At 46.2% G+C, this 24,646-nt stretch overlaps 3 protein-coding genes across 3 annotated transcripts; 2 read left to right on the top strand and 1 right to left on the bottom strand.

Annotated features, from left to right (window-relative positions):
- The first annotated feature begins 404 nt into the window (after positions 1–404).
- On the top strand, positions 405–10,494 carry LOC131286499 (laminin subunit beta-1). Its single transcript, XM_058315458.1, has 15 exons — positions 405–465; positions 543–602; positions 2,408–2,666; positions 3,903–4,582; positions 4,659–5,344; positions 5,427–5,447; positions 5,587–6,193; positions 6,617–7,581; positions 7,674–7,770; positions 7,853–8,829; positions 8,901–9,253; positions 9,328–9,469; positions 9,539–9,727; positions 9,805–9,949; positions 10,043–10,494. The coding sequence occupies exons 1-15, from the start codon at positions 405–407 to the stop codon at positions 10,174–10,176; spliced, it is 5,376 nt and encodes a 1,791-aa protein (XP_058171441.1). The 3' UTR covers positions 10,177–10,494.
- Positions 10,495–11,637: 1,143 nt separating this feature from the next.
- Positions 11,638–13,165, top strand: LOC131286303 (eukaryotic translation initiation factor 6). Its single transcript, XM_058315237.1, has 3 exons — positions 11,638–11,849; positions 12,101–12,721; positions 12,785–13,165. The coding sequence occupies exons 1-3, from the start codon at positions 11,743–11,745 to the stop codon at positions 12,792–12,794; spliced, it is 738 nt and encodes a 245-aa protein (XP_058171220.1). The 5' UTR covers positions 11,638–11,742; the 3' UTR covers positions 12,795–13,165.
- Positions 13,166–13,408: 243 nt separating this feature from the next.
- Positions 13,409–22,756, bottom strand: LOC131284519 (neuropeptide SIFamide receptor-like). Its single transcript, XM_058313377.1, has 7 exons — positions 22,461–22,756; positions 18,812–18,993; positions 15,934–16,078; positions 15,665–15,776; positions 14,104–14,304; positions 13,874–13,985; positions 13,409–13,796 (listed from the first exon to the last, which is right to left on the bottom strand). Exons 1-7 carry the CDS (start codon positions 22,754–22,756, stop codon positions 13,468–13,470), a joined length of 1,377 nt encoding a protein of 458 aa, XP_058169360.1. The 3' UTR covers positions 13,409–13,467.
- Between the last annotated feature and the right edge of the window lie 1,890 nt (positions 22,757–24,646).

The following is a 24,646-nucleotide window of genomic DNA, read 5'->3' as shown; positions in this document are numbered from 1 at the left end:
TTACTACCAAGAACAATGCTTCCCATGAGGATCGCGACTGCTCGAAGGAACGAACGGGACTGATAAAGATAGAAGAATAGCCCGACCGAAGGGGAAGAGGGTGTTTGAGATTCTTTTGTACCGTCAGTAGGGAACGCGCTTATCACCGGATACGGATACGCGGCTCACTATCGCGTCGTTTGCGAGAACGGACGGTGGGTGCCGGGGAGGGATTGAATGAAATGAAATCTGTTCCACGGATTCAGGACCACCCGGAGACGATTCCAGCGAATCCAGCGAGCTAGCAGCAACTCAAATAAAATCTTCACAACTCATGGTGTCCATTTTTTCTCCGTTTCTTATTTCTTTCCAGTCTAGGGACGTTACATTAACGTCCTACTCATGTATAGCTGGCCGCGGCAGCGATGGCCAAAATAGGATCGTCATGTATAGGATACGTAGTTATTAATTTATTTATTGTTTGTAGTAAGTATAACCTTCTATCGGCATCTTTCGCAGCGTTCAGAACTATGTCTTAATTATTGTAATTCTTTTTTCAACAGGTCTAATATTAAGTAGTAATGCACAATTGACGCGTCATCGACAGACTCCCAATAATCGATGTAAGTGTTACATGGAAGGGCGAGAGCTGGGAACATTCTATTGAAACTGTCGGGAAAAATAACTTGCAAAATTTACCCTACCTCCTTACGAGGACGTTTTGGCATGTGTTGTTGTGTCTAACAAGTTTGACTTGGTTCGTTTAATTCACTTACGGCAACTAGTTTGGAGCGCTTTTAAGGCTTGCTCTTACACGCGACTTCTTTTTATCGTTGATCATCATCATCATCATGCACGTAACTTTTATTGTCTCATATTTCACCACGCTGTCTGTCAACTCTTGTGGCAACCAGTCCCGTCCCTGGTTGTTGCTCCACCGTTTGGAGGAGATTCTTTCGGTAGCAGGTCCCTCCCGGTCACCACTCTGCCCAGTGAGCAGCGCGGTGACCAGCCACCGGTCGACGATGGAGGCTCGATGGAGTGGCTCGGGGACGAGGAGGAGTCGATCGCGAGCGAACCGCATCCCTTGCAGCATCCGGGCATGATTAACAACCACATCAACTACAATAAGTACAACTCGATCTTCTACCCACCGGAGTGGACCGGTGGTCGGTTCGATGGTTGGTCAAAGCAGGTGTCACCGGCCCCCAGCCACCATTATCGGCATCAGAAGTACAACCAGCAGCAGCAGCAGCAACAATATCGAAGCTACCACCGGGGAGGTTAACCAGCGAAATCAGTCCAACTATACTAACGAACATATGGCAGTAGCTGAGCTACCCGCAAATATCCAGAACTATGACCTGGAATGCATCTGCTTCTTCCCTGGGATTGTTTCTCTCCTCCACGGTTATACACCTACTCCGCCAGGAAAAGACAACTATTAGCGGAGTGTTAACTAACTTGGCTGGAGTGGCCTACCTTATCCGATGATGTTATTTCGAAGCTACAATGTTTACGCCTTTAGAAAACCCTCCCCAGAATCGGAGGAGATACTGGCGTTGACCTCATTTGGAGATCGAAAAGTTATACCTCGTTCCAGTGGTTCCATTTTACTCCAATTCTAGGCGAACTAACCTAAAGAATCTCAGAAGTATCCTGGTACCAGAATTCTTCCGGAAGTTGTCAAAAGCTGGACTAACCATTCTCTCATTTTGAGGCCCTTCACGGGGTCATCATCATGCCGTAATCAAAATTGAACCAGCCATGAGTTATCTCATTAGGTTCTTCGTTTATTCGGCTACTCCTTTGATTTATAGAAGATTACTTCATCCCAGCTCGCTTCGACTAACCTCTTCCACCAAACCAAACGTTGCGATCTCCGGGCTGACCCCCGCGGTATTCTTCGTTTTCTACTCCAGCCTCCCGGCGATGGTACCAGTGTGTTACTTCGAAATCGCTCGAGATCCGGCGGCGAGGGCACATGTTGTTTACACAATCGCGCTTCCCGGGTTTCCGTTTCATCCTCCTCCATCTCCTCCCCACCATCATACAGCTCCGTTCAATCTCTCCAGTCGTTGTCTCCCTTTCCCCCCCCCCCCCCCACTGGTAATGGTGTTGTTCGAAGGTTGGATTAGTGTTGTACCAGTCGACTCCCCCCATCCGCTAGCTTTTACCTTTTGGTGGATCGGTGATCTTTACATTCTATGAGTCTAAATTTAACTGAAATCGTGCCCTAAGAAACAAATCTTGCTAATTCCTGCCGCGTGTGTGTGTTCGTGGTTTTTTATTCTTATTTCTTCCACCGTTTTCCCCTTTACTACCGATTTTCCCGCCAACGCTATCCGATCGAACCGGTTCGGTTATGACTAATGGACGAACATCAATGGTGGAAATTTGTGCGTGTGTGGCGTGAACCACCCAACAGTAGCGAACAGGACACCACTCCACCGTGTGCATCCGTGCGAGCAGAGCTCCTGCTATCCGGCCACGGGTAATCTGCTGATAGGGCGTGAAAACCGGCTGGAGGCGTCGTCCACGTGCGGCCGGGTACGTCCGGAGCGCTACTGCATCGTGTCCCATCTGGAGGAGAAGAAATGCTTCCTGTGCGATACGCGCCGCGAAACGGAGAACGATCCGATGAAGAATCATCGGATCGGGCAGATCATCTACAAAATGAAACCCGGGTACGTATCGATCGATGCGATGTGTTTGATGTAATGATAAAAGCGAGTATTGTGTGTTTGTATCTAATTTACCATTGGCCCGGCTGCATCGTGCATCTGGAAGAGGACAATATTCAACAGAGCAGCTTATTTTTCTTTCGCGGCACGACGGTAAAGCTTTAGTACAAACAAACAAACGCCTGCCCACGAAGGCAAACATGGTGATGCTGAGCAAATAACGTTCGCAAAGACACACAATCGCAGATAGGCGTTCCACCAAACAACCCCCCCATTGGATAGCATCTCGGAAGCATTGGCGACCAGTTGTCAAAATTTAACGATGACTAAAAACCCCAGACAAATCCGGCCAGAATCACACGTAGCGTGATCCGCACGCCATATGGAACCGGTAGGGGCTGTACGTGAACGTGATCGGTCGGCTGGATGTGTTTGCCCGAGGGGTAGCAAATGCTCAAACAGTGCTCTTGGCTTAGCTTTAACTTCGCTTCATCGCCCGTATGACATCATCTGTACACATTCGAGCATGACACCAAAGTCTGGTGCAGTACGCCGGAACCACCAGATGCCGCGTTATCTGCTCCGAAAAGTCGGAGGACGGTTCGGAGTCGGGTTTTTGTCGGGAAGAACAGACTATTAGCCCATGGGTAGAATGGTTTGGCACTGGTACTGTTAATACTGCTCGAAGGAAAGCATCTCGTATTCACAAGATTATTACCAATGTCCTTTTTTTCAATGTGAAAAATGTGAAACCTGACAAAATATTATAAATTGAATGTCTTGTATTTCCTGTTTGTCCACAATTCGGGTTTAAACTACGATTAGGTCACAATGATCCGCCATGATCGCTTGTGTTGAAGTTCTGTTTAGTTCTGATTCAGGTTTATTTTAATTTTGATTTTTCGAAAACTGAACGCTATTAATCTTAAAGAAATTAAGAATGGGATACATAGCCTTAGTTACCGGCCCTTAAACCCTTAGAGGTCTACATCACCAGCTTAGTTTGCGAATGCCCAGGAAGCTGGATTCAATAACCGTACTGGTGTAATTCCTCGCAGACGTAGAACAAGAAGAAGAAGAAATTACGTATGAATTATCCCACCCGCTCTGGTGAACTCTTCTGTCGTCTTTGAAAGGATGCCTCTACCAGTTTTATCCTTGTTGCTTCAAACACAACACACAGACTTATTAGATTATGAGGAAAAATACTGATATTATATTATTTCCAACCAACTACAGCACCGTCGAGCAAACGTGGTGGCAGTCGGAGAACGGCCGGCAAAATGTGACCATTCAGCTGGACCTTGAGGCGGAGTTCCATTTTACCCATCTGATCATCGTGTTCGCGACGTTCCGGCCGGCGGCGATGCTGATCGAGCGTTCGTACGATTTCGGCAAAACGTGGCACGTGTACAAGTACTTCGCGCACAGCTGCCGGGAGTCGTTCCCGCACGCGCCCCTCATTGCGCGCAACATCACCGACGTTATCTGCGACCACCGGTACTCGGGCGTGGAGCCGTCGAAGAACGGTGAGGTGATCTACCGCGTGCTACCGCCGAACATGAACATCGAGAACCCGTACGCCGAGCACGTGCAGAACATGCTGAAGATGACGAACCTGCGTGTGAACTTTACGAAGCTGCACTCGCTCGGCGACAACCTGCTGGACGACCGGGACGAGATACAGGAGAAGTACTACTACGCCATCTCGAACATGATCGTGCGCGGGTCTTGTTCGTGCTACGGGCACGCGTCCCGCTGTCTGCCGCTCGAGAATGTGATCAACACGGTAGACATGGTGCACGGAAGGTGCGAGTGTACGCACAACACCAAGGGCTTAAACTGCGAGGAGTGCGAGGACTTCTTCAACGACCTCCCGTGGAAGCCCGCGCTCGGAAAGCAAACGAACGCCTGCAAGAGTAAGTGTACGCAGTGAGTGGGCCAAAGGTATGGTAGGTGTCCGCTAATCCGCGCCACATTGCTCCCTTTCGATAGAATGTAACTGCAACAACCACGCCACGAGCTGTCACTTCGATCAGGCGGTGTACGAACACTCGGGACGCGTCAGTGGTGGTGTCTGCGACAACTGCCAGCACAACACGCTGGGCTACCATTGCGAGGAGTGCGCCCCGTTCTTCTACCGCGATCCGAACGAAGACATCCAGAGCCCGTATGTGTGCAAACCGTGCGACTGCGATCCGCGCGGTTCGCTGGACGATGGCATCTGCGACTCGATTGCGGACGAGGAGAACGACATCAAGGCCGGTGCGTGTCACTGCAAGCGCAACGTGCATGGGCGCCGGTGCGACCAGTGCAAGGAAGGATTCTGGAACTTCGACGAACACAATCCGGACGGCTGTCAGACGTGCACGTGCAATACGCTCGGCACGGTGAACAACTCCGGCTGCAATGTGTACACCGGTGAGTGCATCTGCAAGCGGCTGGTGACCGGGCGCGACTGCAACCAGTGTATGCCAGAAACGTACGGCCTGTCGGATAGCCCGGAGGGATGCTCGCCATGCAGCTGCCATCCGGGTGGCTCGCTGGATAACAGCTGTGACGTGATTACGGGTCAGTGTCGGTGCCGGCCGCACATGCAGGGACGAGATTGTAGCGAACCGAAACAGCATTACTTCATCCCGACGCTGCACCGCATCGTCGAGGCGGAGTTCCCTTCGACGGTAAGGGTGTTTATTTCTTACACCGTTTCCTTCCTGTTATGGTAATCAAAGTAATGGTTATTTTTATTCTCTGTATTTTCAGTACTGCGAAGCTAATGGTGGAGTAAGTTTTACAATACAGAAAAATTCCCTCCGACAAATAATTTACAATCAACATCAAAGACAAAGATAGTTTTACGTGACCCTTTTCCAGGGAAGGGTGGTTCAGAGGATTTCAATCATGATTTTCGTTCCTTTTACAGCAAAACTGCTCCGTGGTAGTGCGCGAACGGGCAAATGATCGTGATGCGGACTTTACCGGACCGGGCTTCATTCGTGCTGCCGAGGGTACCAAGCTGGAGTTCACCCTCGACGACATTCCGAAAACGATGAACTACGACGTGCAGATTCGCTACCACCCGCAGATGAAGGGTGACTGGGAGAACGTGCGTACGACCGTAATCCGACCGGAGGTGTACAATCCGGAGGGACCGTGTGCCAACTCGCATCCGAGCTACGAGCGGGACATAAAGACCACGCTGTCCGAGTACGAAACGAGTGCGTTTGCGCTGCAGGACATCTGCCTGGAGAGTGGCAAAACGTACAAGTTTATCGTCATGTTCGAGCGGCACAATCCGTACGATGATAACCCAACGGCGCAGATCTTGATCGACTCGATCGTGCTGTTGCCGCGCATCGAAATGACACCGATCCTGCAGGGCACGCATCAGGCCGAGGTACGCCACCGGGAGTTTGTGAATGCCGCTTGTAATCACACGTACTACGATGTGAACTACAATACGGTCGCGCCGGAGGAATGCCGCGACATCCTGGACATGATCAGCGTGTACATCAACAACGGTGCCACTCGTAAGTTAAAAATTAGATCGTAAATGTACCGTGAAGCATGGGTCGAATGGGCGGGAAGATAAACATAGAATCATGCTATGTTCCACTGTCCATATCTTATCGCCAATGCCTCAACCAGTAGGTGAGGTCATGCATTGGCTCGCTACGATTAGACCGGCCAGTGACAGATTGTGGAAGTTAGCTTGCAGTTAGCCTAGGAACGTTCAATGTAAACCAAAACAATGGTTCTAGCTGAACGTGCGATTTTTCTTCTGCTGGTAGTTACAGTGACGTTCGCCGGGTTCCAAACACCTTGCGCTGCTCAAGACATTGACCCGGGCGAAGTGGAACTAGAATCCTGTTAGAGTTGAAATCTAATAACTGTGCTTTGCTTAACCTCTGAAATCGGTAGAAAGTAATTGTTTGCTTTTTGTTTCATTGCAGCATGCGAATGTAATCCGACCGGTTCCAAGAGCAAGAAGTGTGTCGAGTCCGGTGGACTTTGCGCGTGTAAAACCAACGTCGTCGGACGCCAGTGCGACCGGTGCGCGCCAGGAACGTACGGGTTCGGACCGGAGGGCTGCAAGGCGTGCGATTGTAATAGCATCGGCTCGAAGGACAACGACTGCGACCTGACGACCGGCCAGTGTAGCTGCCGACCAAACACGTACGGCCGTGAGTGTGACCAGTGCCAGCCGGGCTTCTGGAACTTCCCGAATTGTCAGATCTGCGAGTGCAACGGGCACACGCCGACCTGTAACTCGAAGACGGGCGAATGTATCCAATGTCAGGACTTCACGCAGGGTTGGAAGTGCGACCGGTGCGTCGATGGGTACTACGGTAACCCACTGCTTGGCTCATCGATCGGCTGCCGGCCGTGCCGCTGCCCGGACACGATCGCGTCCGGTCATTCGTATGCCAACGAGTGCTATCTGCATCCGTCCACGAACGATGTGATATGCTCGTGCAATGAGGGCTACAGCGGTGCCCGGTGTGACGTGTGCGCGGACAACTACTATGGAAACCCGGAGAAACCGGGTGGTCTGTGCCAGCCGTGCGATTGCAGCAACAATGTGGACTCGAAGCGGCCCGGTAACTGCGACGCCAAGACGGGCCAGTGCCTGCAGTGTTTGTACAACACCGAGGGCGATCACTGCGAGTACTGCCGGGATGGATACTACGGTGATGCGCTCCGGCAGGACTGTCAGGCGTGCGATTGTAATCTGCTCGGTACGAACCAGACGGTGCAACACTGTGATCGCTACACCGGCCAGTGCCCTTGCCTGCAGAACGTGAAGGGTCAGTACTGCGACGAGTGTATCGAAAACCACTGGAAGATCGCCAGTGGCGAAGGGTGCGAAGCTTGCGACTGCGATCCCGTCGGAGCACTCAGTGAACAATGTAACCCGGTAAGTTATGGACTTCTTTGGTCAATCACTCGTTGGGAGCAATGGAAAAACCATGGTTAACTGTTATACTTTCGACCCGAATCTTCCAATAGTACGATGGACAATGTACGTGCAAGCCAGGATTCGGAGGAAGACAATGTAACCAATGTGAAGCCTTCTTCTGGGGTGACCCGAACGTGGAATGCAAACGTACGTACCGAACCGCCCAGCAAAAAGTGTGTGGAAATGAGGACCAACTAATGATACAATTAATTTTGAAATTCGTTTACAGCTTGCGATTGCAATGTGTACGGTTCCGCGACCCAGCAGTGCGATCGAACGACCGGAAAGTGTGTCTGCAACCCGGGCATCGGTGGCTACAAATGTGACCAGTGTGCCCGCGGCTACCTCGGACAGGCTCCGTACTGCGAACCGTGCGGTGAGTGCTTCGACAACTGGGACATGATTCTGGACGGACTGCGGGACGAAACGGATCGCACGATCGAGGAGGCGAAAACGATCAAGAAGCTCGGTGCCACCGGTGCCTACAAGAAAGAGTTCGATGCGATGGCGAAAAAGATCGGCCAGATCGAGGGACTGCTGAACAATACGATTTCCGATCGCGAGATCGAAACGATCGGCGGAGAGATCGATCGCATTCGCAACCACCTGCAGGAATCGTTGCGCAACCTGGAGGAATCCGAGCGGAAGCTGCAGGAGACAGACTCGAGCATCAAGCTGGCCAACATCGAGATCGTTAACCTCGGGAAGCGGGCGGACGATGTGAAGCAGATGACGACCTACCTGAAGGACAACGCGACGCGGCTGCAGGAGGGTAACATCGAGGGCGCGCTGAATCTGACGCGCGATGCCTGGTACCGCGTGAGCATGCTCGGTGAGACGAACATGAATATTACGGCGCTCAATAACCGGGCGGAAAATTACTGCCGTCGGGCGGAGCATCTGATCAACATGAATCAGGCGGACATAGTGCGTAACCACCAGAATAACGAGGCGGCCCTGTTGAAATATCAGGAAGAGTTGAACACGCTGAACAAGAACGTGCCGGATCTGAACCAGCGTATCTGCGACCGTCACGGTGATCCGTGCGATGAGTTTTGTGGTGGTGCGGGCTGCAAGAACGGTTGTGGGGGGTTGCGGTGTGAAAACGGTGCCCTGACCCTGTCCGAAAAGGCACTTGATTTTGCAAAGAAAACCGAGCAAAACATCAAGGAAAAGGAGGAACTGGCTGATGACATTATTCGCTCGGTATGAAATCTTTATTGTTTCACGCGGTGGAAGACTGTTTGGTAACGGTTTTTTGGTTTGTTTTTTCACAGATGTCCCAGGCGAAGGCGAACGCTTCGGAATCGTTCAAGAAGGCAAAGAAAACGCATGACGAAACACAAGCACATCTGGAGGAAACCAAAAAGCTTATCGATCGCTCGAACGCACTCGTTGCCAATTTGACTGATATGATCGAGAATACGACGGCATCGCCTGGCGAGATGAAGGCCCTGATCGACCAAGTCATGAGCCACACACTGCAGCTGGACCCGGACCAGATTGATGATCTGGCACAGAAGATACAGGACGCCGTGTCGCATCTGGTGAACGTTGAGGCGATCATTCGCAACACCGAAACGGACTTGCGCCGGGTGGAGCTGCTCAAGGCAGATGCTATGGACAAGAAGTAAGTCGCTAGGAGGATGTTGCGCGAAGATGAACTTCATTTGAGACATCTTTTCTTCTTTCTTTTCCCTTCAGGGATCGCGCTGAAAAGGTATTTTCTGGTGTTTTGAACATAACGAAAGCTCTGGACGACGCGGACGACGCACAGAAGAAGGCACGGCAGTCCATCAAGCAGGCAAATGCTGACATCGCGTCCGCCAAAATCGATCTGGAAGAGGTAAATTTAGCGAAAAATTAGATTGGAGGGAATTAAATGGATTCACTAATACTGACCACTCCTACGCAGATTGAGAAAGAAACAGACGATGCCCAGAAGCGTGCAAACACGACGGCAAATGCTGTGCTCACGCTGCAGTCACGCCTCGAGCAACTGCAGAAGGACAACATTCTTAACGAGCATGGCGCGCAGGAAATCAACAATCAAGCGGAGGTGGTGAAAGAATCGGCTAACAATGCCCATGAGCGTGCCACGCAGGTATTTGTCGTTCTTGGCTCCTTGCTATTAGTAGTGCTCGACCGTATACAATATTTTTTTGTTTATTTTTTTATTAGTTGAAAAACGATTTTAAAACTGCGAACGAATCACTCACGGTGCAAGCCCGTAAGTCAGAAAGTGCTCGCGAACGAGCGCAAAATCTGCTGAACCGTGCCTCAAAAATCACCGTGGACACCAATACTCAGCTTGCGGAGCTCCAGAGTAAGTCTTCAGAGCAATTTTTTTAAACCATGTGTCAGCTAACCATGTCCAAACTTTAATCATGAGCCAATCCCTCTCTGTCGTTTTCCCTAGATATGGACGAGGTCTACAAATCGAACGAGAAAGAAATTCAAACCCTGGAGGCCGAGCTGAACGATCTAACCGAAAAGGTCAGCGGTTATCTCGAAGCAATCCGAACCAAAGCGGAATACTATCGCACGTGCTAAATGTGTCGTTGCTTCGAACAAACCGTAGCAGTAGGACTTCATTCGCGATTGGACAAACGTCTATTGCATGAAAAATAAGAGAAACTGTGTGCCAAAAAAAAAAAAGAAAAACGAACACATAACAACTGTTGTCTATTTAAAGGACTTTTAGTACATGTGCAAATGTAGAATCGACGAAGGTCGAAGGAAATGTATCTATTCTCTGGATTTCATTCAACCTAACTTTTCCCGTTTTTGTGTTCAGGCGTTGTGATTACAAGACAACTGTGTGTGGTCACAAAGACGCCAATTTTAAAGATTATCGGCATTGTCTAGGAATAAGGAACACCAGTGCATTTACAAGGATTACAGATTAACTCCGCGTGGTCAAAGCTGCAGAATTGTAAGCGTATTTCATACTGTCATAACTGTCCGAACAAGTTTAGCAGGCCCAGTTAGTACAATTAAGACAATTTAAGCTCACTGGCGCCAATAATAAAAATACTTCTTTCTTTTATGAAGGGGTCGTACAACAGTTGACCTGCACAAAGGAATGAAAACATGCACAAAACTAGATTTAGTTTGTAACCGGTAGATCGTTAAATAAGATTAGAATGAAAATAACACTTCGGCAATGTCGTAACGAAAGAAAGGAAAATTTGTACCTATCATAACTCGCCATACTTCGTAATGAATCCTTGAAATGCCAATTTTTAACCCTTGGTTTTAAGATAACACGGAGCGACTACATTGTGCGTCATTCGTGAAACACCTAAACGTTTTCCTCGTAAATAATAATATGATGAATGTTTTAACAAAAATGTATGAGATAGTGTTTTTTATTACTTTCAGAAAATCAATAATTTTACAGCTTCCATAGACAAATTTGCAGAAGTATCAGTTGGTTGAAGTTCGCCATCGGTTTTAAATTTCGTGGAGTTATAGAAGATAATTGGTACTTATCAAAATTTAACAAACCTGAAGGCTTAGCTGTCCCCAATCCTTAGGAATCATCAACAAGTTAAAGCACATCTTAATTTTACTGTCTACTACTTCGGAATATTGTAGTATACGTTTGCACTTTACGGAAATTGATTTACTGATATTCTGAAGTGAACTGACGAGTGTATAAAATTAATCCCAAATCTCAATGTATATTTTGACATTATTCGGTAATAATTTTGCTAACGCTGTGAGCAATATTAATCTTCGTGGAGGTCTTTTACTTATACAAACTGCATTTGTTGTAATGGGAAACACATTACAGTAAATTTTGTCGAATAAATTCACAATTAACGGCTCAATTCAAACGGGGTTTCAGGCGGGCAATACAGAATGGGGCGGGTTTATTTAACTTTTCCAAACTAATGAACCAAGGCTATTGAAACGAAGCAATGTTTCTCACCATGCTTTTAGTTGTTCCAGTAACCTTGAGCCGATTGTCAAAACTGTGTTGACAATCAAGTGTTTGTTTGTGATCCGGCAGCGTGGTACCCAAAGAATTGCCTGCAGAAGCAGTTTTTGAAAAGAAAATCTTCTAATAATTACAATTTACCAGTTGAGAGTCGCTTTTTACAAACTTCAATCATGGCTCTGCGTGTTCAGTTTGAAAATAATGATGACATCGGTGTGTTTAGTAAGCTGACAAATTCATACTGTTTGGTTGCCATTGGAGGTTCCGAAGCTTTTTACAGGTATGTATCGTGATTTACTGCATTGATACCATGACGGAGCTCTTTCTGAGGCACCAACTTCAGAGTCGTTTTAGCTTAATTAATGTACAAATGTTGAGCTGTGTAGTTAGATTTCATATATTTCCTGCATAATAGTAATCTGTTTGCTCATAAGTTTTGTAGGTTAGGTGCTACCGCACGTGTTGATGTAAACAAGCAACATCCATCATTTATGATTCAGAGGTATTTTATATTTCTCGCTCTTTTTACAGTGTGTTCGAATCAGAGCTCGCAGACGTGATTCCTGTTGTGCATGCCAGTATTGCCGGATGCCGAATCATCGGTCGCCTGTCGGTGGGCAACAAGAATGGACTCGTCGTACCAAACAGCACCACAGATGTCGAGCTGCAACACTTGCGAAATTCCCTGCCAGATACAGTAAAGATTCACCGCGTCGAAGAGCGACTGTCGGCGTTGGGAAATGTGATCGCTTGCAACGACTATGTGGCCGTGGTGCATCCAGATATCGACCTGGAGACGGAAGAAATTATAGTTGACACGCTGGGAGTAGAAGTTTACCGACAGACCGTTGCAAACAACGTGCTCGTGGGAGCGTACTCCGTGTTGAGCAATCAAGGAGGCCTCGTGCACCCAAAGACTCCCAGTCAGGATCTGGACGAGCTGGCGTCGCTGCTACAGATTCCACTGGTCGCCGGTACGGTCAACCGAGGCTGCGAAGTGCTTGCGGCGGGAATGGTAGTGAACGATTGGTGTGCCTTCTGCGGTACGACTACTACCTCAACGGAGCTGTCCGTGGTGGAGAGCGTGTTCAAGCTGAACGACGCTCAGCCCTCGAACGTGACGAACAATTTGCGTGCATCCCTGATCGAAGCGTAAGTTCTTGACGGCCATTCTTATGGAAGGATAGCGAGTAATTTTTGAATGTTTATTTACAGTATGTCGTAAACGAGAAACGATTGTAGTTTCGGATGATATTGGCGACAAATCGGCGGCAATGATGTGGATTAACGTTTTAAAGCTCCGTTGAGATGTGAGTTGGCGAAAATGAACGAAAAACATTCTACCGGTGAACGGTTGTAATAACATATTGTACTAACTGGAAAACTGGTGTTGCTACGAGTTACAATATAAGTGTACTCGTTTTACACAAAGATTTGCCCTGTGTGGTCACTTTTCTCAGTATCACATTATTAAAAATATGTCACGTTTCTTTTTTGAAAAAACCATATTCGTATATTTACCAAATCCTCGATTTATCGAACAATTAGTTATATGAAAATACATCTGATACAGAGGCCAACTTCAAAAGTTTGCGTAAATATGAGCGTTAATAATGCTGTTTCCTGAATGGTGCCAGACTTATGTGTCTAACACGCCCCAATTAAATTCCGCGGTATATATTTGTTTAATTTCTCTTTAAATATGTAAGTACGTTTTACGTTAGCTAATATTTTCTTGAAACTAAATATCCATTTCGATTTTTTGGTTGTGTAAATTCACCCCTAATTCTCGTTTAAATTCCGACATTATCAAAAAAAAAAAAAAAATTCAAACCCGCCCTCGAACATCAACAAACGTTCCAGAAAGCAGCAAGCTGTCGGCAATTTCCGTGTTCCCGTTACTGCTGAGTCGTCCCGTTGACGGGAGCCGAAAGTGGAACCCGTAGCGTCGTGCAAGGCTCCTTCCCGTAGTGCAGCAGGGCATGATGCTGTTTGCCGTTGCAAAACGATCGAACACGCCGCAGGTACACATCCTTCTCCTCCAGCCGGCCAACCGTCGTCGGTAGATCCCAGTCGTCCTCCTCCGCCGTGCAGCAGCTGTGGAAAAGCTTCTTGAATCCGGCCCGAAACTTCCGATTCATAAAGGCGTACAGGATGGGATTGATGCACGAGTTTGAGGCTCCCAACCATTGGGCGACGGGCAGAATGGTTAAAATGAACGATTGTACTGCGCAGAGGGAAAATAGGAAATCAAAAACGATGTCAATAATTTACTCTAGCAAAATGTTTTTAACAACCTCTCACCTGCATCATCGTACACTAAATCTCCGGCAAATTTGACGAAGCAAAATATGGCATACAGCGGCAGCCAGGAGATGGCGAACGTGATAATAACCACAAACACCATCTTGATCACCTGAAAATACAGCACCGCACGGTCAGGAAGGTGGGAGATGGGAACAGAAAATTGTTGGATTAACAAGTGATTAAAAACGCTGGCTGGAGTTTGGTTCGTGCACCGACCCTCCACCTACCTTCACCTTACTCCGGTTGAAGACGTCGTTCTTGCGGTTGATTATCATCTCCCGCGGTAGGTTCCGGTAGGCCACGTTCTTCCAGATGATGACATAGCAAATGGATATCACAATCAGCGGACCGAGGTAGCAGAAGAACAGGTTGGCGAACAGGAAGTACCAACTTTCCGATGCCGGCGTCGGCCACAGCTCGGTGCAGATCTGAAGCAATTAATGTATTAATTATTTTTTTGGGACATGTTGCACGTATTTGGCCCATTTGTGTGTTATTTGTCATACTTTTGCCCTAATACTCTTCTTCTTAGTACTACACATGGATCCTGGACATGGAGGAAGAGGACAGCGAATTTTTTTTATTACCATAAGAAGAAAACTCTCCTTCGTAGCATAGGCCTACCGAAAGTTACCAAAGAAGTAACAAACAACTTCGTTCTGCAGCTTAACGAGTAATAAACCAACATGATGAGTCCGTGATGCTGTGCACGTGCGTGTCGTGCAGCCGGTGCGCGAACATAACCCACGTGCTTTGGGGTAGATCCTTCACTGCGTGGGTTAGAATAACAGGACCTCCCCGCTCACCAAAGCCGAAGGTTAATGTGTAGCTGTCGAGGTGGGGGGAAGTGTGCAGCTGAATTGCCTTCGGGCTTTAAAGTCGTGACTGTGAATTGGAATTTTGTGAAACTCCAGTGTGTAGCAAAGTGATGATTGAGAAAGTAATGAGGAGTTGCAAATTAGTGTTGTAGGGCCTGTAAAAAATAGTCAAACTGACAAGACTAGAACTAATTACGATGACCTTTAAATTCTTGCGTCGAGGCTCATTGTAAGATGTCTAAGATTATATATAATAATTATGCTTACTGCATTATTTTTCTGTACTCTTTTTGGCATTCCTGTCAAATTGGCAGTCAAAAGGCAGTTGGAACTAAAGTAGATTTTGTCAGTTCTAAATAACCTGACTAGGATTTTTAATTATTTGCGACTAAAGGGTAACTACAGCGATTGATCATACCAATAAAGAAGGTACAATCTCTTTTCAAATCAAAGAAATTTATATCAAGACGGGGTTGATGTTCTGTCTAGCATATTATTGGCAATGGTCTACCCTCGTAATCCTAGGTAATGGATTCAAAAATGTTTTTCGTCTGATGGAGTTTTCCTTCAGAACGGTGTACGCTATGCGGCCCGTATCTTGGATGTAGTAATTATTCCAAGTTCCACGCATTGGTTAAGCAGAGGATCATAATCTTGTTAAAGTTGTACCACTACACAAAAAAACAAAAAAAAAACCGCGGCCATAAAAACCCGGCTGGCCTTTCATTTTGTGCACCACGTGATCAAGAAGTTAATGCACCCGGGAGTAAGCTTCGCCGGTAGACAGAAAGTTACGGGCAGCCGCTACTTTCGCACATTTCGCCGTTAACGGATAACCTTGGGAGTGTGCGAGGGTGGTTCCTAACTACCCCTTGCGCTGGTCCGTGGACCGCTTTTCATTCCCGTTGGGATTTGTGTGTGTACTTGTGTGTGGCGGCGTAAAATGTTTGCGGTGCTAACCGCCACCGACCTGCGCTATGCTGCCCGGTATGCCGATGGGTCGCAGCGTAAAGACGAACAGCCAGGGCAGGTTGATGCTTAACGCTATAAACCAGATGATGGACACGATCAGTCGATACTGTCTGTGGACGGTAACAAAGAGAGGGAAAGATGAGAAACAAAAACAACGATGAAAAACTTAAACCCCGCGAAGAAAAGCGGGCGGAAAAGAAATCGGAAATTATGTTGGTTCAAAAAACCAACCATCTTCTACGTCGTCATCGTCTCCTGTCCGCCTACCTGGTGGTGATGGTGCCCGAGATGGGGAACGATATCGCGCAGCAGCGTTCGATGGAGATTGCCATCAGCGTGTTGACGGAAGCGGACACGGAAACGCCCTGCAGATAAGAAACGCCCTTGCAGAAGAACACCCCCAGTATCCAGGCTTTGTGGTGAGAGATGAGTAGACGAAACGGAAAGTAAAAAACAACAGGCAGAAACGGATACAGCATCGGTTGGGTAATGGAAAGAAGAAAAAAATGTAGGAAAACAGCATATTCCCTTGCTTTGTGTTATATTACATTACGAGACGACGTGGCGGGTAATGTATGCGGTACGTGCAAAAATTTCCCACTGCACTTCTGGGACGAAGTTTGGTGCGTGTGCGGCTTTGGGATTTGTGGTGGTGTAAGGTGTACAGTCTAACTTCATCTTCGCTCCAGTGGAGAGAAGAGGGTGAGGAAAACGGTGTGCTCACTTTCCGTCAATCCTTCCTCAGCCTTCGGCACTTTTCAGCACGCATATTTCGTGGCGTGACGAAACAAAGGAAAATATTTTCTCAACATTAAACGCTCAACGGATAGCGTTCGGGCAAAAAGTTTGCTGAATTTGTACGAAATTTAGCTAGCGCTAGAAAAATAACAGCAGAACGACCGATGAAGTGGGGGGAGAAAAACCCTTCTACCATTTGAGGGTGATGATGTTGCTAGCTACATTCAAAATGAGCCCCGAAACGGCGCTCCATTAAAGCTTCGTTATCAGCCAATGCCGAGGCGTCGGGCGGCACTGATGTCACCGGCAAAATTATCCCTTACACGACGGCGCAGGCACATCAAAGGGACACTTGAAATGGTGGTGTCTGCGAATGAAATTTGGTCGGCACTCGACCCAAAAGCCGGCTGGCGGATGGTGACGACGTTCGGCTCGCCCTATCGCACTTCCGGTCGGCCCAGTGGCTCGGCACTGAAGAGCCACCGCATCGTGTGTTGATGGATGATGCATGCCATACCGATGGCTTCCCAATTTGTGACGATTGCAACATTACGGCGGGGATGCTCACTCAGCAGAACGTGGCAGAGACCAAGTGAGAAAGACAAATAGGAAAGGAAAAGCTACCAGGCCCATTAAGGGGACGCCGTTCTGGAACGAGCGGCACTGCAATGGGCCAATATTTATTTCCGGCATGGTCCCGGCAAAGAAAACGCACTTCAGATAGCATCTTGAAGGCGGCAGATGAGCACTTGCTTGAGATGTGGAAAAACAAAATAAAACAAATTGGCAAATGATGAAGAACAATTGAATACTGTCATGCAGTACATTCTTTTCTCGTGATGAAAACACGACCGAAATTTCATTTCTTGGAGCTGCTATGGAAATAGCTTCCTCTCACTTTTGTTAAATTTTTAACTGAGCCGTATTGCCTTCTGTCATTCTAGTATGCAAACCTTTCCGGAATAAGGCAGTTTTCCTTGGAATTTATTTTTTATTGCCTATTTAAGATACCGCTCTCCTTTTCAATTGTGTGTTATGCAATCAACATTGAGCATTTTTCTTTGAAATTTATTTTTTAATGCCTATCTTACATACCGCCTTCCTTTTCAATGGTGTGTTATGGATTCAAAATTGAAAACTCTGAACTTTAATGGGAGGCTCCGGATCTCCGGAGGGATTCGATAGGTTATCATGAGAAATGATTTCATAATGACTGAAAATAAGATGCCACAAACACCGAATTTAGAAACAACTCATTGTGATATATTCTATTTGATTATTTTGTTTTCAATACCACGCATATGATTGAATCTTGTTTAATTTTCCATTTCAGTTTTTGCTAGCATTATACGCTTTCAACGAGATCCCAAAGATTTTAATCATTTTAAGAGACACTCTTTTATTATCTCGTTTTTCTCTTTTTGTTATTATTTTCATAATGCAATGTCAACTTAATCGACTTGTTACGCATATATGCACATGGTTTTTACATAATATCTTTTTCTGTTTGCTTTGTGTTTGAATTGTGGCAACTCTTTGGATTGGCTCCAAAAAAGAAAATAAATCAACCTTGACTAATTGTGATTCTTCTCTCTACCTTTTCTGGGAAAATATCATTTTTTTATAGATATTAATAAAATATCCTTAAATGTTCGTTTAACATATTTCATTTTCATTTAGTATTTTGGCTTGAATCTAAATTTATTGCACTCCATTTGGTAACATATACTAACACATATGTTTCGCGTAAGATATATTTTCTAATTTTTCAAAGGAATTAAATTGGAGTATTTTTTTTTCATTCGACCCCTGCTCGACCCCCTGGAGTCACACAAAGCTCATGAAAGCCGCGCAAAACGTGGCGAAGCAGAGCTCGGCACACTGAAGTGCTGCAGATAAATCAATCTCCTTTTCTTCGTGTCGCGCCGCGCCGCGTTTGGCTCAGGCGAGGAAAATGATTCCGCTGCCAACCGGGGCTCACCTTCGGCCTCCGGGGACGCTTGTCAGCAGTCAATTTAAAAGTCAATAAATTTTTCAACTTAAACCACCAACTGGAGCCCACACGCGCACTTCCGTCCGGAAGTATGTTTGTGCAGATTTCCGCCACCCGCGTCGCATCCTATGCTGCCGGAGGTCCTTTTATCCGGTAGTTAATTTTTTTTCCCCCGTCTCGCTCCGGGCTCTCGGTGGGCTGGCTTTGGATTGGTGGATTGCTCTTATCGGTGTCGAAGCGAAAACATAAATCTAACCCTCATTCTCCGCCTTCGAGACCCAGCAAGCGTCGCAGCGTTTGTAGTACAGCGACCTTTCGTGCATCGAATGCGCGGTACGCGAACGGGGTTAGCGGGAATCTTTAGGGGGAAAACTGTCACCAACCACCAACCAAAGTGACAGAATTAGAACTCACCTGGGTAGAGGTTGCCGATCAGCGTGAACGGTAGGCAGAGAAAATTGACCAATAAATCAGCATACGCCAGATTGACGATGAATCGGTTTGTGGGCGATCGCATCATGGTGCTTTTCTTCACCACGATCACGACCGAGATGTTCCCCAGCAGGCCGACGATAAACACGAGCGCGTACGCCACCCTGCAACGATTGAAACAGAGTCGGTGAGGGACGGAGCAGAGGTGATCCATCTTGAAACGCTGTCTGCAATCCGGGCTTGGGGGGGATGGTCCTTCCCCAAAGTCTCGGCTAAGGGGTCGCGATACTGTAATGAGAGGGGAATTACGGCCACGTCCGAGGTTTGGGAAAAACCCTCCAACGGTAATGGCGGGTGGGTTGGGGAAACCATGCAATAAATAAAACCTAAGGATGAAGAATTGGCCGAACGATAATCCCAGCCAGTGGGAGCCCATCCGTCTCGATGCTGAGCCGCCGCCGAAATGGATACATTGAATGGGGTCAGCCGAGAGCGTAGACGCCAGAACCCCAAGAACCGGCGGCGTTATTTCCGGGGATCATTGAACTGGCAACGTGTAGTGGTTCGGTAGTCTATATTTGAGTTTACGACGCGCTGCGGCCCATCAATTGAATGTTATTTTTGCCAAACGCAGCCAAATTTAGTCGTTTCTGCCCGCCATGAGCTGAGTGAGTCGTAACTTCCTGGAAAATTACATAGGAACAATACGGTCTTTAATAAGATACTTAAAGACCTATTGTCCAAGTAATTTCGTGTTGTCCTTTCTCTAAGGCTGACCTAGAAATGCATTAGCTAAAAATGTAGGTCACCAAACAGAGGAGCATCCTTTGTCAAAGATTGATTAATATAATCATGCCAACGGGCCATCAAACCTCCCTTTTGTATTCTTCCAGTTCTGAGATAAAAGAGACTGTTTAAAGTACGGGTCAATTCGGAACAATAAGCTCATTTTATTACAATATCTATACAATATCTAGTACATAAATCATCAATAATACGAGCTACTTATTAGTTATTTGTGACCGAGACGCAAAGCACAAGTAACAGAGACCTAAGCCAAATCGTTGCTGACTTATAGCATGCGAATTTAAAAAATGAAATTTTTCTACTAGTAAAACGACGTGTTTCTGGCGTTTTACGTTGCTATTATTAGTATTATTTCAATAATTATTTAATTCAACCGAAGAGTTTTTATTACCAAGTTTCAACTGTAAACCGTGCTAATTCGCTTTGCTCAATCGTAAAACTCGTAACTTTCATAGTAAAATCCTTTACTACATTTGAATATAGAATATAGAATTAAAATATAGCATAATTTTACTCGTAGTGTTCAATTTTTATATTTTCAATTATAAAAATTCTGTTTTTACATCTATTTCAAATATTCTATCTTTTTTTAGTCCATCCTTTTTCTCATGTTGGTTTGGTCAAAACAAATTTCCTATTCATAAACCAATAACTTTAATTTTCTTGTATATTTGTTGAATTTTCATTGAGGCGTTCAAAAATCTAATAAATCAGTAGAACGATAGTAACCAGTCTAGACTTTAAGGGTTTTGGGCCCAAATTTGACAAACATAATTGGTTTTTATTCACAATTTTTTAGCATGCGGAAACCATGGAATATTAATCCAAAAATTAGGTAATTTGAAAAACTCAATCAAATTACTCTGTTGGACTTGTTAATGTGCAGGACAGTTAAAACAATTCTACGGACAATTTAACTGCAAGTGCTTCAAACTTCCGCTCGTTGATTCTGGCTTTTTATTTCCGTATCCATGTTGAGCGCTCTTTGAACACTCTTGAACATGGACGGGAAGAAAGTATTTTTAGCAAGACCTGGTATTTGATTTGACGTTCAATTTGACTCTTTTGTGCAAGATCGGCAATTTGATTTGATGTTCCATTTGCGTACCGCATAGAGCCGATAAGGAATGGCGCAAAGCATCGATACAGTCCTCGTCAAACATGGTTGAGGTGTCGCGGTGGCATCGAATTTCAAGTTGTACGTTCTGAGTGGAATTATATTTTATTTATGCGTTCATCCCTTGCATTTATTACCAGAAAAGTAGGTTATCAGCATCCATACATAAATTATGAACCACGAAGCGGAGGCTTAAAATTTGTTCAAGACTTCCCTGGCCGGAACAAGTTAAGCCGGGACTTACTGGAAAAATCGGAAAATGGCATCGCAACCCGCCTCGAAAATTAGCCAATTCCGAGGCCATCGCCGCCTCTTCCTCCGCAAAGTCCCGCCCACCGCCGGTCGACTAATTCATAAACCGGTCGTTGATTTATGAGTATCGTTCAATCGGCAAGCAACAGCCGCATACCGCTGTGGCCATTAAATAAAACCAAGCGCAAGAAGCCTAATCGAAAATTTTATGAAAACATTTCGCCCCATCATTTCGCACGGCCCGCGTCGTCTGTCCGTGGCAGACCCTTTCCGTGGCTGTTGGGGTTCGGGAGGGATGCCCCGTCCGCAATGATGGAAACGCACTTTGCCAGGCAGCGATTTTTGCGACACAAAAGTGTCACTTTATTTATTTATATCTGCATGATTTCTTTCTCACGCCGCCATCGTGTTGTTTCTTTGCGTTTCGTGGCCGGAGGATGAAAGCAGTAAACAGCCGGACGGAACGTTGTATGATGTATGGAAAGCTTTTTCACTACCCTCCCTTCCCACGCTCGCTCTCACTCCATTTTCCATCGAACAATGGAGTAAAATTTCCACCGCTAGATGACGTTCGGATACGGTGACGTTGTATTTAGATTTTTTGTTCTTTTCCCTCTTTTTCTCCCGCTTCATCTGCCCCAGAACACATTTCCCTGTGTGTGCTGTCGGGCTCGAAATGTTTTGCTTCGTTATCGCTTCCGACTGGATCTCCTGGGTGGATCCCGTGGGACGCCATTGCCGTCGGGAACGCTTTAGTGTTGCCGCCTTGCCATCGCCCTCGCGCCAGTTCCCGCAAGCATCCTCCCACGTCTTGGGAGGGTATTGACCGAGCGGGGGTGGACATTGGGGAGCAACACTGCGAGATTGATAACAGTTGATGCGAGGAGAAACATGATGATGAAGCGTGCAGTGTTGTCCGCTTGATTGTGTGGGACGGCAAATGGCAGTGGAGCGCGGTGGAAAACTCACCCAAAGCAAAATCACACAATCGAATCGCGGGGGGCGGGGAGGGAGGAGGGGGGGGGGAATGAAAGCATTTTTACGCTTCACTGGAAACAATTTGGGGGTTTTGCAGTGGGAGTGAGTTTTGGTTCGGCAAATCGCTGGACAAAAAAGAAATCTTCGGTCGTGCGTCTATTAATCAATTCCGCAGTCAATTATCAATTGTGCAACCGCCCGCCCGCGCGGGACTGCTGGGGAGAGAGGAAATTACCGGAAAATACAATGCCGACACCGACCCAAAAGCCACTTGTACGATGTGGAAGGACAAGTCCGCTTGTGGAAGTGGAAGATGCGCATAAAATGCTCGAAATAAATGCTTTTTTTGTAGCTGAAAAATATGTCAACCTGAACTGTTCTTTTTTTTCGAGGTTTGTAACTTTTCTCGGGACCCTACCCCGGGGCCCTGGCGAGTGCTGGAAAATTGGGAAAATATGTGTGAAAGTTGCTACTCACGTCAGCAGAACCGTGCCGAGGATGCTGTAGCGCAGCTGATAGGCCGGGTCGATCTCGTACCGGGGAAAGTCCTCCTGGGCGTCGAGCGTTTCGTACTGGGAGGCGGTAAAGTTGGGCCCTCGACCGGCCCTCCTCTCCACGCCGCCGTCGTGAACGGTCCAGGTCCAGTTGGTGCGGCCGCCCGTTTCCTCCTCCTGCGGCAGGCAGCCAAGACAGTGGGCGACAAACGTTTCCACGGCCGCCGCCGTTGTCCACTGCGTGCCGGTGGCTCCGTCCGTCTCGTCTCCGGCGTCCATCGCACGTCCGGTCTCGTGCTCAACGTCCGCTTCGTGCCAACGGTGGTTGATTTATGAAGCAATGAAACCATTCACAGGAATGCAAGCCTACTCGCATCGCAACCGGACGATGGGAGGATGGGAAGAGATAGCAAGAGCAAGGGCACAGTGAGCATGTGTGTACGATGGGCTCGGAAAACGGACTCCGCAAAGTTTTCGCAAGGCCGCAACCCATCGGAAATATTGCGGCAGCTGTGGGACAGTAATTTAATCACAGACGCACCCAAAGTTCTGCGTTGCTACACACAACATGCCTGCCCGAAAGTCAGTCCGAGCGATGTTTCGCACGAATCATCGATTAATTGGATTCCAGCGTCTTGGACAGTGATGAAATGGTGATTGCATCGAGTAGAACGAACGATCGGATGTCACGAATGATGATACTCGGGATTGGAGCACGTTTCGGTAGTTTTTATATGACCGTTGAAGACATAATTTAAATTTCGAAGCTGACTGGTTTGGACGAACACATACCCTTTCCTTTGGAATGATATTAAATATTCGACCGTCATCATTATCATTTCAATCGCATGAAAACTTCTCGCAAAGATGTAACTGGGTGCGAGTTGACTTGCTATAAATGCTATTTGGCTTTTCTTCGTCGGGAACAGATCTTAAAGGTAGTAATACCTGGTGCAATTTTTAAACTATTTTAAGTAATCAAATTGCTTCATGTATGAAATTAAAAATGTTAGTACCATTCCTTTGACATACACCATGGTTAAAGTGTAAATTGAATGTCTGTTGTTAATGATTCCAATGAAGGTACTGTTGAAAATTTTAACAAAATTATTTGGTCCCTATCTAGAAAATTGGTGATTTGGTGACTATCTAGAAAAGTGAAGAACAAAATGCGTTGTGTTAATCGTTTTTATATGTGTTGTGGAAATGAACATTTAAATTACCACACTATAAAATAACAAGCTATGACGCACCGACGAACCTCGGCTAAGAAGAAGTGCAGAAAGGAGTTATATATTTGTTTTATTCTTTACTTTTTTATTCTTTACGACGAAACCGATCGAAATATAGTTCTGGACAAAGCATTCTATAGTATTATATTTTTATTTGATATCGTTGTTTTGAGAAGTTTTATCTGTACCCTTATTAAACGAGGACTTTTGCTGTTATTTTTGCCCAGAAATTTACTGTCAAATCGCGTTTTTTGACAAGAAGTGTAGTGATTAAACAAAGCAACAAGAGATGCAGTGCCTAAACTTGATGTGTGGAAACTTTCAGAAGTGAAGGTGCAGTAATAGTCGAGTTTTTAATGTACACAAAGCTCCAAACAATAAAAAGCAAAAATATATAATAGATGAACACGAGTTTTGGATTATCGATTATTGTAAAACTTGTAGCAATGAGCAGTGTGTTTTTGAATAGAAAGAAGCTTTTCTCAAAATATTAAAACGTAATTAGTGTGTAAGATTTTGTTGTTGTTGTATATGACCATTATCTTGTTTGCGCCAAATGTGCATGATGCAAAAACACAGAACTGAAAGATCAAAGCTATAGAAAATCAAACGAGTTCTATTGAAAACATTTTTAACATTTATGCTGTTTTTAACATTTTACATTTCGTCCCCCAAAGCACAAAGCTCAAATAATAAATTACCGAGAATTTTTAAAAACACAAAAAAGGCTTCCAATTTATGCGGGACCGAGATCCGGTTTAAAATTGCAAACTCAAGGTTTCGTCGATGGCCCGGATCGGTCTGGCGGATGGACCGTTCGGTTTGGCATAATCCATCCGATTTATTTATGTTATTTTTTTGCAGTGTTTTATTTTTGTCTTTGGCTCTCAAAGCTCGTTCAAAGTCAAACAGCCACCAAAACGATGTAACGACGAAA

Source organism: Anopheles ziemanni, chromosome 3 (genome assembly GCF_943734765.1).
Source record: "Anopheles ziemanni chromosome 3, idAnoZiCoDA_A2_x.2, whole genome shotgun sequence".
Lineage (NCBI taxonomy): Eukaryota > Metazoa > Arthropoda > Insecta > Diptera > Culicidae > Anopheles > Anopheles ziemanni.
Note: the sequence above shows the minus strand (reverse complement) of the source record. Positions and strands in the feature narration are given on the sequence as shown.

What these genes read in the sequence shown, in the direction of transcription:
- LOC131286499 (XM_058315458.1), top strand. Translation starts at nt 405, where the DNA reads ATGGCCAAAATAGGATCGTCATGTATAGGATACGTAGTTATTAATTTA. An exon ending in TCAGTGAACAATGTAACCCG is followed by an intron (nt 7,582 to 7,673) that starts GTAAGTTATGGA and finishes ATCTTCCAATAG; the next exon opens with TACGATGGACAATGTACGTG. An exon ending in CCCGAACGTGGAATGCAAAC is followed by an intron (nt 7,771 to 7,852) that starts GTACGTACCGAA and finishes ATTCGTTTACAG; the next exon opens with CTTGCGATTGCAATGTGTAC.
- LOC131286303 (XM_058315237.1), top strand. Translation starts at nt 11,743, where the DNA reads ATGGCTCTGCGTGTTCAGTTTGAAAATAATGATGACATCGGTGTGTTT. An exon ending in GGTTCCGAAGCTTTTTACAG is followed by an intron (nt 11,850 to 12,100) that starts GTATGTATCGTG and finishes CTCTTTTTACAG; the next exon opens with TGTGTTCGAATCAGAGCTCG.
- LOC131284519 (XM_058313377.1), bottom strand. Translation starts at nt 22,756, where the DNA reads ATGGACGCCGGAGACGAGACGGACGGAGCCACCGGCACGCAGTGGACA. An exon ending in CTCGGCACGGTTCTGCTGAC is followed by an intron (nt 18,994 to 22,460) that starts GTGAGTAGCAAC and finishes CAATCGTTGCAG; the next exon opens with GGTGGCGTACGCGCTCGTGT. An exon ending in GATCGGCAACCTCTACCCAG is followed by an intron (nt 16,079 to 18,811) that starts GTGAGTTCTAAT and finishes CTCACCACAAAG; the next exon opens with CCTGGATACTGGGGGTGTTC.